Here is an 18,286-nt window from a genome sequence, read left to right as displayed (position 1 = left end):
TACATTTAAGTGTGGCGTGAAATAAGGTTTCATATAAAGGCACAGGCGCATTGGTGCTGCATACTGTTCCACAGTATATCCAACGGAAATATGACACCTGATTCACATTATATGGCCAACCCTAAATGCACTGTGCCGTTTCAGATATTCTCTCACACTGTCCCAGCAACTACGGCGGATGTGTAACCAGGCCAGTGCAGTACAGCTCTGCTTGGCATAGATTATTTTTCCCCCTTTAGTGTGAATTAGCAATTACAGTGAGCCGGTGTTTTGAGTCAGAACCATGGACATGGTGGGATATCATTGTTTACGCTTGCTGACGAATGTCTTCATCAAACGCATGAATACCCAGAAGGGCTCCAATTGCCACTCCATCTGTCAGTCAGACCCCCAAACTTCAACAGACCACTGACACCCACTCCAAGTGACAAATATTGACATTGTCAATCTGGATGTGATGTAAGAGTGTACTTAAGCCAGACTCGTGTGGATGGAGGGGAGGGGAGGGGTCAGAGGTAGTGGGAGATTCCATATAGAGCCTCTGAAAATGGTCCGTAACACCTGTTTCCTCCATACTTGCACTAATCCCTTCACGTTTCACTGTTGTCCAGTGCTAAGCCAGGTCATATCCATAGCAAACACAGTGGGCTGTTTACCCCTCTGACAGAGTGAAGATCATGTTTTGACACATGTTGATTGTGTCTTGGCATCAAGGTTAGTAGGCTACTTATGAGGTGAGATGATGGGAGAGAAATTGTCACTTGTTAACAGGAGGAGCTGTCCATGGTGCTGAACTATGCATTTGCAATTGATACCTCGTTCTGAACTGGTCTAAAATATGTGTTCTGTCTGTCCTGTCAGAGAATCAAACCTAATCCATGTGTAATACACAGTAGATAAATACTGAAATTGTAAACATGGTAATTCAAAATGTACACTCTAGCTATAGCCATAACCTAATGAAATACTATTGGATGAAATTCCACTGATATGTTTTTCTGCAGTACATGAACCAGAAACAAGCCCTTTTGATAGTTATGAAGGTCATGATGCTGGTGGTATTTACTGCATGCATTAGAGTCAATAAAGGCACAGACTACAGTACTCTACCTTCCCAGTTCTGGACCCATGGTGTAAAACTCATCCATGGAGACATCTCGGCGCGAGCCATCGACCCAGTATTCCACCGGGGTGGCACCGGAGCGTGAGGTTGGCATGTTGATGTTGGCCAATCACACAACACACAGGATTCCTGAGGAGCGCAAAGCCCAAACTCACACTACTTGCCCTCTTTTTAAGATTAAAACGTAATTCTCCGTTTAAATAGAAGGAAGAGAAGGCATTAGTCCTGTGTTGTTGAGTTGTAGTTGGTTAACTACTCTCACCGTTATATTAAGTCAAAGATCAAAGATAATCCGGATGTTTACGTTTCCAGTAAAGCAGCGAAATATATAGTTAGCTCCGATATCAAAATCCTGCAGGCTTCGCTTTACATCTCACCCTTAGTCACTATGCTATATACCACATTACAAAAAAACAGCCATTATTATTCTATTATTGCAATATATCGACACAATTTCATTCGCGCATTCATAGCTATCCTTTACTCGAAGTTTACTGTGCCATATCCAAATGTGTCGCAGCTTCCATCAGGCCTCCCTGTGTGAGTGCCCGAATCCATTAACCTAGTAGCCTAGGCTTTGATCTTCTGCAGCACAATCCCACCCACGACAGCTCACTAATTAAAACATCACTATATCATGCAACGAACCACCTCAATTGTCCATGATCCCAGTAGCGTCTGAGGTTCGTGATAAAGAATATTCCATGGTCCGAGGTAGAAAGCCTTATTGTACTAATTAAATCATGATCCGTCAATATGTTTATGTAGTTGCTGTCTTACAATTTGGCAAAATATAGATTTCGTCTCGCGGCTGATGCAGGCTGCACTATTGGTCTTTATGAACGCCCATCCAATGATCTGCTCGCTATACAATATTTGGTATTTCTTTCATCCTCGGTTTGGGTTGGGTAGGTGGTGGCGGTTAGGCTGGTGTTTTCGGTGTTGGGGGGGCTAGAGGGAATCTCAGCTCCACGCCCTCCACAGATTTCTTCCAATCAGTTGCATTTTCACCACAATCACAATCTGCGCTGCAATTGGTAGTCAAAACAGTCAATCAAAACCATGTTATTACGCGTGTATCCCACCTGTAAAGCCTTGGTCCACATATGGCATTGTATAGGGTATATGCAACCTTCAACGAGCAGACCATTCTGAAAATACTCGACTGATTTTGGATGTCAACAACGCTGGCAATGTCTTTTAATTAACTGATGTGTGGAGGGAACCCCATGTCTAATATTTGGCTTCATTATCTTTACTAGAAAGGGGTGAAATGATAGAATAATAGTCTGAATGTTTCATGTGATAATCATGTTCTGCTGTGTACTGTATGCATGCTGAGTTCAGCCGCATCAACTCGGTGGTTATTATAGGTCGTTATCAATATGGTGTAGAGCGTTTGATTTGACTGCTGGGGGGCAAGGATAACTCCAGCTCCGCTAAAACCACTGACAACTACTTGCTGTTTTTGAGGGGATTGCTGAATGCATGTTATAACTATTTGGTTTAAATATCATCACCTCTTGAAGTGCATAGTCAGAAAGACACATTAACGAGTATTCCACATTTAGCTCTATCTTCAGAGTTACACAGCAAGTATCGGCATGCTTTTCATGATCAATAAACATACTAGAAATAAGCAATGACGCACGACGGGTATGCATGGTTTGAGAGTAACGGATCCGTTACATGTAAGGGATTACAAAAAACGGTAACAGTAATCCGATATATTACCAGCAAAACTATTGTAATGAGAGTACAGATACTTTTGAAAAACGACATGATTACTTCGAGGATTACTTTTAAATTCAGAAAGGAGGTTTGCGAAAAAAGTCTTTGACACTTCTCTCTTTTTTCTCAATGACATTCAATTCAACATTGAAAAAAGGGGTACATTTGTTCCACCTGAGCGAGTCTGACCCGAAGTCAGAGACCACTATGATGACACATCAAATGTGTTTGATGGATCGCGGGAAAAGAGCAGGAATATGCTTTTGTAGGCTACAGTCCAAGCTATGTCTTCGAATGTTACGACTGCTGTCGGCATCCAAAGATTATCCAACTTTAATAAACGCTTGGAGGTAAAGGTGACATCAGTGTTGTAGTCTACGGCGATACGGATATCACTTATTATTGATATCTACATAGCGCATTGATGCTAATCACACTGCTGCTCTCTCATTTAGCTATTTGCGCCTTACGGATTGTTGTTGTGGACGGCTGTTCACAAATCTAAATGTGTATTTGAACCCAATAATTGTTTAATTCAAGAAGTTTAAACTGCCTATCAATCATTGTTTTTGAAACCAGTGGACAGTCAGCAAGTGAAAAATGCTCTCTTGCCACAGCTGCACAGTGCGGATCTCAGGCTATGGAATAGAAGTTGGGCTTTTATTGCTAAATTTTTATTGCAAACTTTTGAAAGACTTAAACGGGCAATCTGTAGTTGCTACATCCATTTTTGGACTTATTGTTGGAATTATATATACACTACCGTTCAAAAGTTTGTGGTCACTTAGAAATGTCCTTGTTTTTGAAAGAAAATCACATTTTTCTGTCCATTAAAAATAACACCAAATTGATCAGAAATACAGTGTAGACATTGTAAATGTTGTAAATTACTATTGTAGCTGGAAACAGCAGATTTTTAATGGAGTATCCGCATAGGCTTACAGAGGCCCATTATCAGCAACCATCACTCCTGTGTTCCAATGGCACGTTGTGTTAGCTAATCCAAGTTTATAAATTTAAAAAGGTTAATTGATCATTAGAAAACCCCTTTGCAATTATGTTAGCACAGCTGAAAATTGTTGTCCTGATTAAAGAAGCAATAAAACTGGCCTTTAGATTAGTTGAGTATCTGGAGCATCAGCATTTGTGGGTTCGATTAAGGAGGGAGCAGAAGGTGGAAAAGAGACTTGGAATTTATCAGCAGACACAGAAGAGAAGGTAGAGATGAGGAAGTGGCAGGATGATGGGTCCTCCAGAAGTTTAGTTTCCCTCCATTTTCACTCAGCTTCCCTCAGCCCTGTTCTCTGAACACGCAGTGAGTCATTGGCCGTGTCCGAAATCTGGCTACATACTTAAACTGCATACTGTGTACGAATCTTACTACAAACTATTTGAAACATACTATTTAGTAAAAATGTTTGTAGTTAGCAACAAATATCAACATACTACTCATCCATACTAAGAAGGTGTCATGAAATGTGCAATCATGCTTGCTCCCCGCTATTCATGTATTCTGGTAGGGCGCATCCCCTATTCTGATTATCAGCTGTTGTCGAACACATGTGGTTGTGAAAAACTATTATCTTCCTCAATAGTGTGCAGGGAATTCTGAAATGAGTATGACATCCTGGCATTTAAAGTATAGTAGATTTTCAAAATTTCACATACTATGAGACTTTCTTTTTTTGCATACTCAAAACGACCTCCTATTTAGGACGCAAGTATGGGTATTTGGACACGGCCACTCATCCACGGTGCAGGAATGGCGGGTTCGGCTGGCCAGGAGGAAAGGGGACAGTGGGAGTCAAATGAGGCAGAAAGGGAAGAGAGTAGGGTCGAAGAGGCAGAGTTAGGAGACAGGAGTGAGAAGGATTTAGCAGAAGGACGAGATGATAGGATAGAAGAGGAGAGAGTAGTGGGGGAGAGAGAGCGAAGATTTCGACGGCACATGACCATCTGGGTAGCGGCTGAGTGGGTAGGGTTGCTGGACAGTTGCTATCAGCTGTTCAGATGTTTCTTCGCCAGTACACATCTCCAAGCCCGGGAGCTTCTGGTTGTTTGAAGCAGCAGGTGCAGAGATGCTACCACATTGAGACTCTTCGGACTAAAATGTAGCATTAAATCCTCTGAGCATCCTGAGGGGAGGCAGAAGGGAATAATGGGCTCATTTGTGAATAGAGACTAAAAAATTATAATAATTTAAAAGGATTTTGTGAGGTCATCTGATCAGGAGTACTATTAATGTACTCTCTTTATAAATAGTTTTTCTTGAAATATTATAATATGATGCCAAATACTTTGTATAACGACTTTGTCAGTGTGCTTTGGACCTCAATCAAAGACCAAAGAAATGTGACTCAACAAGGGCAATGATTCTCAACTTCAGATTTGTTGATTTTCTATTTATTTGCAATTAATAAAAGTACAGATTCAGAGCTTCATAATGACGTATCACAATCTGAAATTGGCGTACTTTCCAGGAAGTAATGCTGACCTCCCTTTTGAAAGTTGAACTCACTTTTGATAAAATGTGATTTCACACTTGCCCATCAGAATCCTATAGCAACCATGTATTTAGAAAAAGGGGTTATTGAGTTGTAGATTCTGTGATGGTTGCAGTCCTCAAAGATGAGGTTGCATTCAATCTAATTAATCAGATCAATGTATTTACTGCACACGAGGGTGGGGTACTGCTTAGTACAGTACCTTCAGAAAGTACTCACACCCTTTGACTTTTTAATTTTTTTGTGTTACAAAGTGGGATTAAAATGGATTTAATTGTCATTTTTTGTCAATGGTCTACACAAAATGTTGAAGTGGAAGAAGTATTCCAACATTTGTAAAAAATAAAAAATGAAAAATGAATGAAAAATAAAACACTAAATCTTGATTCGATAAGTATTGAAGCCCCTGAGTGAATACATGTTGGAATCACCTTTGTTAGAATCAAGCTCTGTCAAATTGGTTGTTGATCATTGCTAGACAACCATTTTTTAGGTCTTGCCACAGATTTTCAAGCAGACTAAAGTCAGAACTGTAACTCAGACACTCAGGAACATTTACTGTCTTCTTGGTAAGCAACTGCAGTGCAGATTTGGCCTTGTGTTTTAGGTTATTGTCCTGCTGAAAAGGTGAATTCATCTCCGAGTGTCTGGTGGAAAGCAGAGTAAGGACTTCCTCTAGGATGTTACCTGTGCTTCGCTCCATTACGTTTCTTTTTTTATCCTGAAAAACTTCTGTCCTTAACGATTACAAGCATACCCATAAAATGCTGCAGCCACCTCTATGCTTGAAAATATGGAGAGTGGTACTCAGTAATGTGTTGTATTGGATTTGCCTCAAACATACTGTAACACTTTGTATCCAGGATAAAAAGTTAATTGCTTTGCCACATTTTTTTGCATTATTACTTTTTTGCCTTGTTGCAAACAGGACGCATGTTTTGTAATATTTTTATTCTGTACAGGCTTCCTTCTTTTCACTCTGTCAATTAGGTTGTATGGTTCACCAATCAGCAGGGCCTTGATGGGCTCGTCAACAGTAACAATGGACTGTGTGGGACCATCAAGCGACATCCTAAATTATTTAGGGATGTCCCCAGAACTAGCTGGGAACTAGACAAAAATCTCCAGGGGACTATGACAGAACTTCCTATGTTTTAAACGTCATTGGACGCAGGACGGTTCTTGTAACATTCCCATGAAACGTGTCTAGAACATTAATGTCTTATATTCTGAGAACATGACAACCAATGTCCTATGTTTGATGTGATGTTGATGGAATATTCTCCTAACCCTCAGAAAAATGGACAACATTAATATTGCATATTCTGAGAATGTTAACCTTATTCTGGGTAAGTTCTGTTTGACATTGAGGGAATCTTCTCCTAACTCTAACACCAACACATGCTAAATAGGTTCTCAGGAGGTTTCGCTAACATACATAGAATGTTCCCATAACTAACTGATAACTGGACACTCAAACATCAGGGGAACATTATGGGTAGACATTGCAAAAACATTCTCTCTCCCTGGAATTGTTGTAACTCGCATTATTATCCTGTTTGAAATTCAGTCTTACCTTTTTATGCCATGAGCACCCTCATTGCCAAAACTTTGCAGCAAAATTTCAACTGAATCCAGACCATTTTCATTCCATTCAGAGCTTTTTTATATGTTGTTCAGACTGTATTATCACCTCTGACGTTCCTGGCTGTAACGATCGTCGTATGAAGGAGAAGGTGAGGACCAAGGTGCAGCATGGTATGTGTCCATATTTATTAAAAGGAACACGGAAATAACAAAAATACCAAAGAGAAACGACCGAAAACAGTTCTGGCTGGTGCAGACAACAGAAAACAGAAAACAAACACAATAGAAAAAAGGCTACTTAAATATGGTTCTCAAATCAGGGACAACGATTGACAGCTGCCTCTGATTGAGAACCATATCAGGCCAAACACAGAAATAGCAAATCATAGAAAAACGAACATAGACAACCCACCCAACTCACGCCCTGACCATACTAAAACAAAGACATAACAAAAGAACTAAGGTCAGAACATGACAGTACCCCCCCACCCCCCAAAGGTGCGGACTCCGGCCGCAAAACCTGAACCTATAGGGGAGGGTCTGGGTGGGTGTTTGTCCGCGGTGGCGTGGTACGTGGACCCCACTCCACCATAGTCCTTGTCCACCTCTTAGCCCGCCTCCGTGGCCTCTTAAGAGTGGCGACCCTCGCCGCCGACCTCGGACTGGGGACCAAAGCCACGGGTCCCGAATGGACGGGAGATTCCGGCAGCACCGGACAGGCAGGAGACTCCGGCAGCTCCAGAGTGAAGGGTGATTCCGGCAGCGCTGGCGTGACAGGCGATTCCAGCAGCTCCTGGCTGACTGGCGGCTCCGGCAGCTCAGGACAGACGGGAGACTCCGGCAGCGCAGGACAGACGGGAGACTCCGGCAGCGCAGGACAGACGGGAGACTCCGGCAGCGCAGGACAGACGGGAGACTCCGGCAGCGCAGGACAGACGGGAGACTCTGGCAGCGCAGGACAGACGGGAGACTCTGGCAGCGCAGGACAGACGGGAGACTCTGGCAGCGCAGGACAGACGGGAGACTCTGGCAGCGCAGGACAGACGGGAGACTCTGGCAGCTCAGGACAGACGGGAGACTCTGGCAGCTCAGGACAGACGGGAGACTCTGGCAGCTCAGGACAGACGGGAGACTCTGGCAGCTCAGGACAGACGGGAGACTCTGGCAGCTCAGGACAGACGGGAGACTCTGGCAGCGCTGGGCATGAGGAAGACTCTGGCAGCTCAGGACAGACAGGAGACTCTGGCAGCTCAGGACAGACGGGAGACTCTGGCAGCTCAGGACAGACGGGAGACTCTGGCAGCTCAGGACAGACGGGAGACTCTGGCAGCTCAGGACAGACGGGAGACTTTGGCAGCTCAGGACAGACGGGAGACTCTGGCAGCTCAGGACAGATGGGAGACTCTGGCAGCGCTGGGCATGAGGAAGACTCTGGCAGCTCAGGACAGACGGGAGACTCTGGCAGTGCTGGGCAGCGGGAAGACTCTGGCAGCTCAGGACAGGAGGAAGACTCTGGCAGATCCGGACTGGAGGGAGACTCTGGCAGATCCGGACTGGAGGGAGACTCTGGCAGATCCGGACTGGAGGGAGACTCTGGCAGATCCGGACTGGAGGGAGACTCTGGCAGATCCGGACTGGAGGGAGACTCTGGCAGCGCTGGACAGGCGGGAGCACCTGTAGGAAGGAGACAGAGAGACAGCCTGGTGCGGAGGGCTGCCACCGGAGGGCTGGTGCCTGGAGGTGGCACCGGATAGACTGGACCGTGAAGGCGCACTGGAGCTCTCGAGCACCGAGCCAGCCCAACCTTACCTGGTTGAATGCTCCCCGTAGCCAGGCCAGTGAGGCGAGGTGACCGGGGACACCATGCGTAAGGCTGGTGCCATGTACCCCGGCCTGAGTAGACGCACTGGAGACCAGATGCGCTGAGCCTGCTTCATGGCACCTGGCTCGATGCCCACTCTAGCCTGGCCGATACGAGGCACTGCTATGTATCGCACCGGGCTATGCCTGTGCACCGGGGACACCGTGTGCCTCACGGCATAACGTGGTGCCTGCCCGGTAAGCAGGGTGAGTTGGCGCAGGTCTCCTACCTGACTTCGCTACACTCCTGCTTGGTCCTTTGGTCTTGGGTGATTCTGTAACGATTTTCGTCCTCCTCTTCCGAGGAGTAGTAATAAGGATCGGAGGACCAATGCGCAGCGTGGTAAGTGTTCATTATATTTATTTGTAACTCAGAACACTAAATAATAAAACAACAAAGAGAACGAAATGAAACCGAAACAGTCCTGTACGGTGCATACATAAAACACAGAACAGAAAATAAACACAGGTGGAAAAAGGCTACCTAAGTATGATTCTCAATCAGAGGCAGGTGTCGTTAGTTGTCTCTGATTGAGAATCATACCAGGCCAAACTCAAAACACAACATAGAAAAACGAACATAGACAACCCACCCAACTCACGCCCTGACCATACTAAAACAAAGACATAAGGTCAGAACGTGACACTGGCTGAAATGTGATGGAACATTGGGTTGTCACTCTTCATTCACAGGCTGGGTGTAGGTGACTATGTTCTGTTTTTCTTTCTGACTCTGGAGAGAAAATCATGGAAACGTTCATGTGACTTTTGTTTTGCAAATGGTCATTTCCAAAGTTAAAGGACAGGTATATTTTGGGGGAAATTAAGGCATAGAAATATTTTTCCAACCCCTTTCCATCATAAAAATTTGGTATAAGTAATGGCTTTGATTTCTGGTCAAACAAATAGAAAAGGGGTCTTAAAAAACATTTACTAGAAAGTCTTAAAAAGTATTGGTCATTTTTATCTTAAAGGACCCATGAGCACCAACATAACATCTGCTAAACATGTGTATGTGACCAATACGATTTGATATGAAGTTCAGAGTAGCATGTCAAATTAGGTGTCAAATCAAAGCCATATTTTTGCTAAATTAAGCACAGTGCTATTGTTTCCGGAAAGCACCAGGAAGCAACAGCGAAATAAGACGGCAACAACCAGGTAGGAACTTTTACACATTTTGTTACATTACAGCCTTCTAAAATTGATTAAATTGTTTGTTTTTTTCTTCATGAATCTACACACAATACCCCATAATGACATAGCAAAAACAGTTTTTTTGGCAACTATATAAAAAGAAGAAGGAACTATTACATTTACACAAGTATTCAGACCCATTACTGAAGCACCATTGGCAGCGATTACAGCCTTGAGTCTTCTTGGGTATGACGCTAAAAGCTTGACACACCTGTATTTGGAGAGTTTCTCCCATTCTTCTCTGCAGATCCTCTCACAGCAGAGGGAACACCCCCCTATCCACATCGATGGGACAGTAGTGGAGAGGGTAGTAAGTTTTAAGTTCCTCGGCGTACACATCACAGACAAACTGAATTGGTCCACCCACACAGACAGCATCGTGAAGAAGGCACAGCAGCGCCTCTTCAACCTCAGGAGGCTGAAGAAATTCAGCTTGTCACCAAAAGCACTCACAAACTTCTACAGATGCACAATCTAGAGCATCCTGTCGGGCTGTATCACCGCCTGGTACGGCAACTGCTCCGCCCACAACCGTAAGGCTCTCCAGAGGGTAGTGAGGTCTGCACAACGCATCACCGGGGGCAAACTCCCTGCCCTCCAGGACACCTACACCACCCGATGTCACAGGAAGGCCATAAAGATCATCAAGGACAACAACCACCCGAGCCACTGCCTGTTCACCCCGCTATCATCCAGAAGGCGAGGTCAGTACAGGTGCATCAAAGCTGGGACCGAGAGACTGAAAAACAGCTTCTATCTCAAGGCCATCAGACTGTTAAACAGCCACCACTAACATTGAGTGGCTGCTGCCAACACACTGACTCAACTCCAGCCACTTTAATAATGGGAATTGATGTAAAATAAATCACTAGCCACTTTAAACAATGCTACTTAATATAATGTTTACATACCCTACATTATTCATCTCATATGTATACGTATATACTGTACTCTATATCATCTACTGCATCTTTATGTAATACATGTATCACTAGCCACTTTAAACTATGCCACTTTGTTTACATACTCATCTCATATGTATATACTGTACTCGATACCATCTACTGCATCTTGCTTATGCCGCTCTGTACCATCACTCATTCATATATCTTTATGTACATATTCTTTATCCCTTTACACTTGTGTGTATAAGGTAGTAGTTTTGGAATTGTTAGTTAGATTACTCGTTGGTTATTACTGCATTGTCGGAACTAGAAGCACAAGCATTTCGCTACACTCGCATTAACATCTGCTAACCATGTGTATGTGACAAATAAATTTGATTTGATTTGAATGGGGAGTGTCACTGCACAGCTATTTTGAAGTCTCTTCAGAGATGTTCAATAGTGTTCATGTCCGGGCTCTGGCTGGGCCACTCAAGGACATTCAGAGACTTGTCCCAAAGCCACTCCTGTATTGTCTTGGCTGTGTGCTTAGGGTCATTGTCCAGTCTGATGTCCTGAGTGCTCTGGAGCAGGTTTTCATCAAGGATCTCTCGGTACTTTGCTCCATTCATCTTTCCCTTGATCATGTAATGTCTACCAGTCCCTTCCGCTGAAAAACATCCCCACAGCATGATGCTGCCACCACCATGCTTCACATTGGGAATGGTGCCAGATTTCCTCCAAATGTGACACTTGGCACTCACTGGTCACCGCAAAGCCAATTCCTCCTTTGGTCGTCTTTCCTTCCAGTTATCTGCTGCCAATGACTGGAATGAACTGCAAAAATCTCTGAAGCTGGAGACTCAAATCTCCCTCACTAGTTTTAAGCACCAGCTGTCAGGGCAGCTCACAGATCACTGCACCTGTACATAGCCCATCTGTAAACAGCCCATCTATCTATCTACCTACCTCATCCCCATACAGTATTTATTAATTTATCTTGCTCCTTTGCACCCCAGTATCTCTACTTGCACATTCATCTTCTTCATCTTCATCTTCTGCACATCTACCATTCCAATGTTTAATTGCTATATTGTAATTACTTTGCCACCATGGCCTATTTATTGCCTTAACTCCCTTATCTTACCTCATTTACACTCACTTTATCAAATCAAATCAAATCAAATTTATTTATATAGCCCTTCGTACATCAGCTGATATCTCAAAGTGCTGTACAGAAACCCAGCCTAAAACCCCAAACAGCAAGCAATGCAGGTGTAGAAGCACGGTGGCTAGGAAAAACTCCCTAGAAAGGCCAAAACCTAGGAAGAAACCTGGAGAGGAACCAGGCTATGTGGGGTGGCCAGTCCTCTTCTGGCTGTGCCGGGTGGAGATTATAACAGAACATGGCCAAGATGTTCAAATGTTCATAAATGATCAGCATGGTCGAATAATAATAAGGCAGAACAGTTGAAACTGGAGCAGCAGCACAGTCAGGTGGAAGTTGAAACTGGAGCAGCAGCATGGCCAGGTGGACTGGGGATAGCAAGGAGTCATCATGTCAGGTAGTCCTGGGGCATGGTCCTAGGGCTCAGGTCCTCCGAGAGAGAGAAAGAAAGAGAGAAGGAGAGAATTAGAGAACGCACACTTAGATTCACACAGGACACCGAATAGGACAGGAGAAGTACTCCAGATATAACAAACTGACCCTAGCCCCCCGACACATAAACTACTGCAGCATAAATACTGGAGGCTGAGACAGGAGGGGTCAGGAGACACTGTGGCCCCATCCGAGGACACCCCCGGACAGGGCGAAACAGGAAGGATATAACCCCACCCACTTTGCCAAAGCACAGCCCCCACACCACTAGAGGGATATCTTCAACCACCAACTTACCATCCTGAGACAAGGCTGAGTATAGCCCACAAAGATCTCCGCCACGGCACAACCCAAGGGGGGGGGCGCCAACCCAGACAGGATGACCACAACAGTGAATCAACCCACTCAGGTGACGCACCCCCTCCAGGGACGGCATGAGAGAGCCCCAGCAAGCCAGTGACTCAGCCCCTGTAATAGGGTTAGAGGCAGAGAATCCCAGTGGAAAGAGGGGAACCGGCCAGGCAGAGACAGCAAGGGCGGTTCGTTGCTCCAGAGCCTTTCCGTTCACCTTCCCACTCCTGGGCCAGACTACACTCAATCATATGAGCCACTGAAGAGATGAGTCTTCAGTAAAGACTTAAAGGTTGAGGACCGAGTTTGCGTCTCTGACATGGGTAGGCAGACCGTTCCATAAAAATGGAGCTCTATAGGAGAAAGCCCTGCCTCCAGCTGTTTGCTTAGAAATTCTAGGGACAATTAGGAGGCCTGCGTCTTGTGACCGTAGCGTACGTGTAGGTATGTACGGCAGGACCAAATCAGAGAGATAGGTAGGAGCAAGCCCATGTAATGCTTTGTAGGTTAGCAGTAAAACCTTGAAATCAGCCCTTGCTTTGACAGGAAGCCAGTGTAGAGAGGCTAGCACTGGAGTAATATGATAATTTTTTTTGGTTCTAGTCAGGATTCTAGCAGCCGTATTTAGCACTAACTCAAGTTTATTTAGTGCTTTATCCGGGTAGCCGGAAAATAGAGCATTGCAGTAGTCTAACCTAGAAGTGACAAAAGCATGGATTAATTTTTCTGCATCATTTTTGGACAGAAAGTTTCTGATTTTTGCAATGTTACGTAGATGGAAAAAAGCTGTCCTAGAAATGGTCTTGATATGTTCTTCAAAAGAGAGATCAGGGTCCAGAGTAACGCCGAGGTCCTTCACAGTTTTATTTGAGACGACTGTACAACCATTAAGATTAATTGTCAGATTCAACAGAAGATCTCTTTGTTTCTTGGGACCTAGAACAAGCATCTCTGTTTTGTCCGAGTTTAATAGTAGAAAGTTTGCAACCATCCACTTCCTTATGTCTGAAACACATGCTTCTAGCGAGGGCAATTTTGGGGCTTCACCATGTTTCATTGAAATGTACAGCTGTGTGTCATCCGCATAGCAGTGAAAGTTTACATTATGTTTTCGAATAACATCCCCAAGAGGTAAAATATATAGTGAAAACAATAGTGGTCCTAAAACGGAACCTTGAGGAACACCGAAATTTACAGTTGATTTGTCAGAGGACAAACCATTCACAGAGACAAACTGATATCTTTCCGACAGATAAGATCTAAACCAGGCCAGAACATGTCCGTGTAGACCAATTTGGGTTTCCAATCTCTCCAAAAGAATGTGGTGATCGATGGTATCAAAAGCAGCACTAAGGTCTAGGAGCGCGAGGACAGATGCAGAGCCTCGGTCCGATGTCATTAAAATGTCATTTACCACCTTCACAAGTGCCGTCTCAGTGCTATGATGGGGACTAAAACCAGACAGACTGAAGCATTTCGTATACATTGTTTGTCTTCAGGAAGGCAGTGAGTTGCTGCGCAACAGCCTTCTCTAAAATGTTTGAGAGGAATGGAAGATTCGATATAGGCCGATAGTTTTTTATATTTTCTGGGTCAAGGTTTGGCTTTTTCAAGAGAGGCTTTATTACTGCCACTTTTAGTGAGTTTGGTATACATCCAGTGGATAGAGAGACGTTTATTATGTTCAACATAGGAGGGCCAAGCACAGGAAGCAGCTCTTTCAGTAGTTGGAATAGGGTCCAGTATGCAGCTTGAAGGTTTAGAATACGCAGGTTTAAAGAGGAGTCCGTAATTTGCTTTCTAATAATCATAATCTTTTCCTCAAAGAAGTTCATGAATTTATCACTGCTAAAGTGAAAGTCATCCTCTCTTGGGGAATGCTGCTTTTTAGTTAGCTTTGCGACAGTATCAAAAAGGAATTTCGGATTGTTCTTATTTTCCTCAATTAAGTTAGAAAAATAGGATGATCGAGCAGCAGTAAGGGCTCTTCGGTACTGCACGGTACCGTCCTTCCAAGCTAGTCGGAAGACTTCCAGTTTGGTGTGGCGCCATTTCCGTTCCAATTTTCTGGAAGCTTGCTTCAGAGCTCGGGTATTTTCTGTGTACCAGGGAGCTAGTTTCTTATGAGTATTTTGTTTTGTTTTTAGGGGTGCAACTGCATCTAGGGTATTGCGCAAGGTTAAATTGAGATCCTCAGTTAGGTGGTTAACTGATTTTTGTCCTCTGGCGTCCTTGGGTAGGCAGAGGGAGTCTGGAAGGGCATCAAGGAATCTTTGTGTTGTCTGTGAATTTATAGCACGACTTTTGATGTTCCTTGGTTGGGGTCTGAGCAGATTATTTGTTGGTCCGATAGTCCAGGATTATGAGGAAAAACATTAAGATCCACCACATTTATTCCATGGGACAAAACTAGGTCCAGCGTATGACTGTGACAGTGAGTGGGTCCAGAGACATGTTGGACAAAACCCACTGAGTCGATGATGGCTCCGAAAGCCTTTTGGAGTGGGTCTGTGGACTTTTCCATGTGAATATTAAAGTCACCAAAGATTAGAATATTATCTGCTATGACTACAAGGTCCGATAGGAATTCAGGGAACTCAGTGAGAAATGCTGTATATGGCCCAGGAGGCCTGTAAACAGTAGCTATAAAAAGTGATTGAGTAGGCTGCATAGATTTCATGACTAGAAGCTCAAAAGACGAAAACATCATTTTTTTTGTAAATTGAAATTTGCTATCGTAAATGTTAGCAACACCTCCGCCTTTGCGGGATGCACGGGGGATATGGTCACTAGTGTAGCCAGGAGGTGAGGCCTCATTTAAAACAGTAAATTCATCAGGCTTAAGCCATGTTTCAGTCAGGCCAATCACATCAAGATTATGATCAGTGATTAGTTCATTGACTATAATTGCCTTTGAAGTAAGGGATCTAACATTAAGTAGATATATACTTTATATAGACTTTTTGTTTTATTTTGTTCTACTGTATTATTGACTATGTTTTGTTCATTCCATGTGTAACTCTGTGTTGTATGTGTCGAATTGCTATGAGAGAGAGAGAGAGAGAGAGAGAGAGAGAGAGATGAGAGAGATAGAGATATGAGAGAGAGAGAGAGAGAGAGAGATATGAGAGAGAGAGAGATATGAAAGAGATATGAGAGAGATATGAGAGAGAGAGAGAGAGAGATATGAGAGAGAGAGAGATATGAGAGAGAGAGAGATATGAGAGAGATATGAGATATGAGATATGAGATCAGGACAAATGATGAGGTGGTAGATATATCTACCGGTGTATGGTTAGTTTAGTGTAGAGATTGTACTGTACCTTCACATAGAACCTGAGATGGTGTTCCAGTCCCTCCTCATGGGCTACGATATGAACCATCTCACTGGAACAGGAGGAACAGCCAGTATTACTCCTAGCTAACAACATCGTTCAAATATTGTTGTAGTTGTGTTATTATAACATTTTGCCTATGCCACCGTTGGCAGATTGCTTACTGCCAGATTGCTTACTATAGTTTGTCAAACTTTTAAATCAATGGTTCCCTTTCAGTCTGTCAATTTCGGTACAACATACTATGGGGGAGTCGCACTCTCGTGACTTTGGTTGTTGAAGGATCTACAATCACGCCTGACAAGGCCAATGAAATCCGTGCCACGCTGAAAGCCCCACCTTCCACAGTTGAATCTGGATTAATTCCTTCAATTATTCCGCTCTTCAACTCAGTGTGAACAGGAATGATTTGGAACACAACACTGTCTTGCGCTGCGCCAACTAAACTGTCCGATAGTGGTAGAGTGTGCTCACCCCCTGGACGTTGTGTGCTGAAGTTTGTATGGTTCTCATAAGTTTCCTAATCACAAACAATTAGTTATTCTTGTCATTTGATTGGCCTGGCTATATAAATAAGTACGATGGCTAACGCGATAGAAGTGACGAAGGCTAACAATTTGGGTTCGGGTTTGCGACCATGCCCCAATGAATTAAAAGATACTCATGTTTGTTGTCTTGTATGTCTCAGCCAGGAGACTAGGGGCTGGCACTGTTCATTAATAGTCTGCGGCACTGGTTTCTGATAGTAACCTCCTCTTCCGGGTGCCCGTACCTCGGCTGAGTCCCATTCCCCATTTCCATTTTCAATACCTGGAGTTGGAGGGAGTAGGCAAAGCGGGGCTTGCGTGCTCCTCCAATGAGGAAGTAGCCCCCGAGCAGCTGTGTCGTTCCAATGTGATTTGTTACAGAAAACGGGGTACGTCGTCAGCCATTGCCGGAGCCCTCTGTGCTCATAAGGGGGCTGGGTCTCATGGGGGCTGGGTCTCATGCAGGCTGTACAGTCTCACGGATGCACAACATGTGTTGGAAGCTTGTCCATGTTTACTGCCTCTCCGGTACCCCGCGTTCCATGGTGTTAACAGGGTTCAAGGGGTATATCAATCTCCCCATGTTGGGAGTAATAAATTGGATGATTCACTCTGTCCAAAAGGGGGCACCCTTCCCACATACTGGGATTCATTGCTGATTTCTGCTTGTAGCTCACTAGTCTGAGATGTCTAGTTATACAGGTAATGGGCCCTGTAGGTGATTTGTGGTTGGTAGCGGAGTCGAGGGAACAAGCAGGGTTGGACACGACCATGCCATTATCCCACACACAGTCTCTGTGGTTCATCTGAACTCCGAAATGAGCTGTCTTTCTCCAGCTCAGCAATTTTCATTCCTGGGATTTAGATTTGATTACGAATTGCCCCGGTCCGTCAACATAGAATGGGTCAGTTTTCCAGAGAGCTGTCTGTCCCATCCCCAGCTAAGTTACAAGGTGCTCTGTCGCCTCTAGGCTACGTATGACTGGTCGGTAAGGTAACCTCCATGATAACGTTTTTTTCCCCTTGGTCTATTTTTTTATGTGTGCGGTCTAGTGGCTACCGGAATGCATCTTATTGCCTAAATCGAGTGAAGCTCGTTGTTACAACAGTACACCCAGGTGGCACTGCCAATCGGGGTATGTCACTGATCGCCAAGGCCCTTGTACCCAGAGTGGGTCGGGCTTTAGGTAAACCTTGGCACATAAACACAGTTTTTTCAACCCCAAGTCCCACATTGTTCACGGTGTCAAAGTGTTGTGCCTCCCGCTTGTGAGTTTGATGAAAAGTTTCCCCTCTCCACATTCAGACACAGTTTTCAAGAGAGGTGGAAATGGAAAAAGAAGCCATCGCTCCCAGTCCCCAATCTCTCTTCAGATGACACTTCACTGGAGGCTCGCTGTTTGCGTCGACCAATGGCATGCAATACACATTGCCGCCCTGGATCATGCAAACAGTGATGTCAGGGCACAGACTACAAATTGTTGTGTGCCCCCACGCTCCTGCAGCGTCATCATGTTGCCTGTTCCCGGACCCTCAGCAGCCGTTTTGAGGGAGGAAATATAATCTCATCTCCAGAGGAAGGCAATC

At 44.4% G+C, this 18,286-nt stretch overlaps 1 protein-coding gene across 1 annotated transcript in view; it reads right to left on the bottom strand.

Annotated features, from left to right (window-relative positions):
- LOC109902328 (calcium/calmodulin-dependent protein kinase type IV) overlaps positions 1-2,054 on the bottom strand; it is a 32,626-nt gene extending 30,572 nt beyond the window's left edge. The window contains exon 1 of the mRNA XM_020498598.2: positions 1,111-2,054. Coding sequence (XP_020354187.2) covers positions 1,111-1,217 — 107 coding nt within the window. The 5' untranslated portion in view covers positions 1,218-2,054. The remainder of the gene's footprint in view (positions 1-1,110) is intronic.
- Positions 2,055-18,286: the final 16,232 nt, after the last annotated feature.

This window comes from Oncorhynchus kisutch, linkage group LG13, assembly GCF_002021735.2.
Source record: "Oncorhynchus kisutch isolate 150728-3 linkage group LG13, Okis_V2, whole genome shotgun sequence".
NCBI classification, from domain to species: Eukaryota; Metazoa; Chordata; class Actinopteri; order Salmoniformes; family Salmonidae; genus Oncorhynchus; species Oncorhynchus kisutch.
This window is presented reverse-complemented; position numbering and strand designations above follow the sequence as displayed.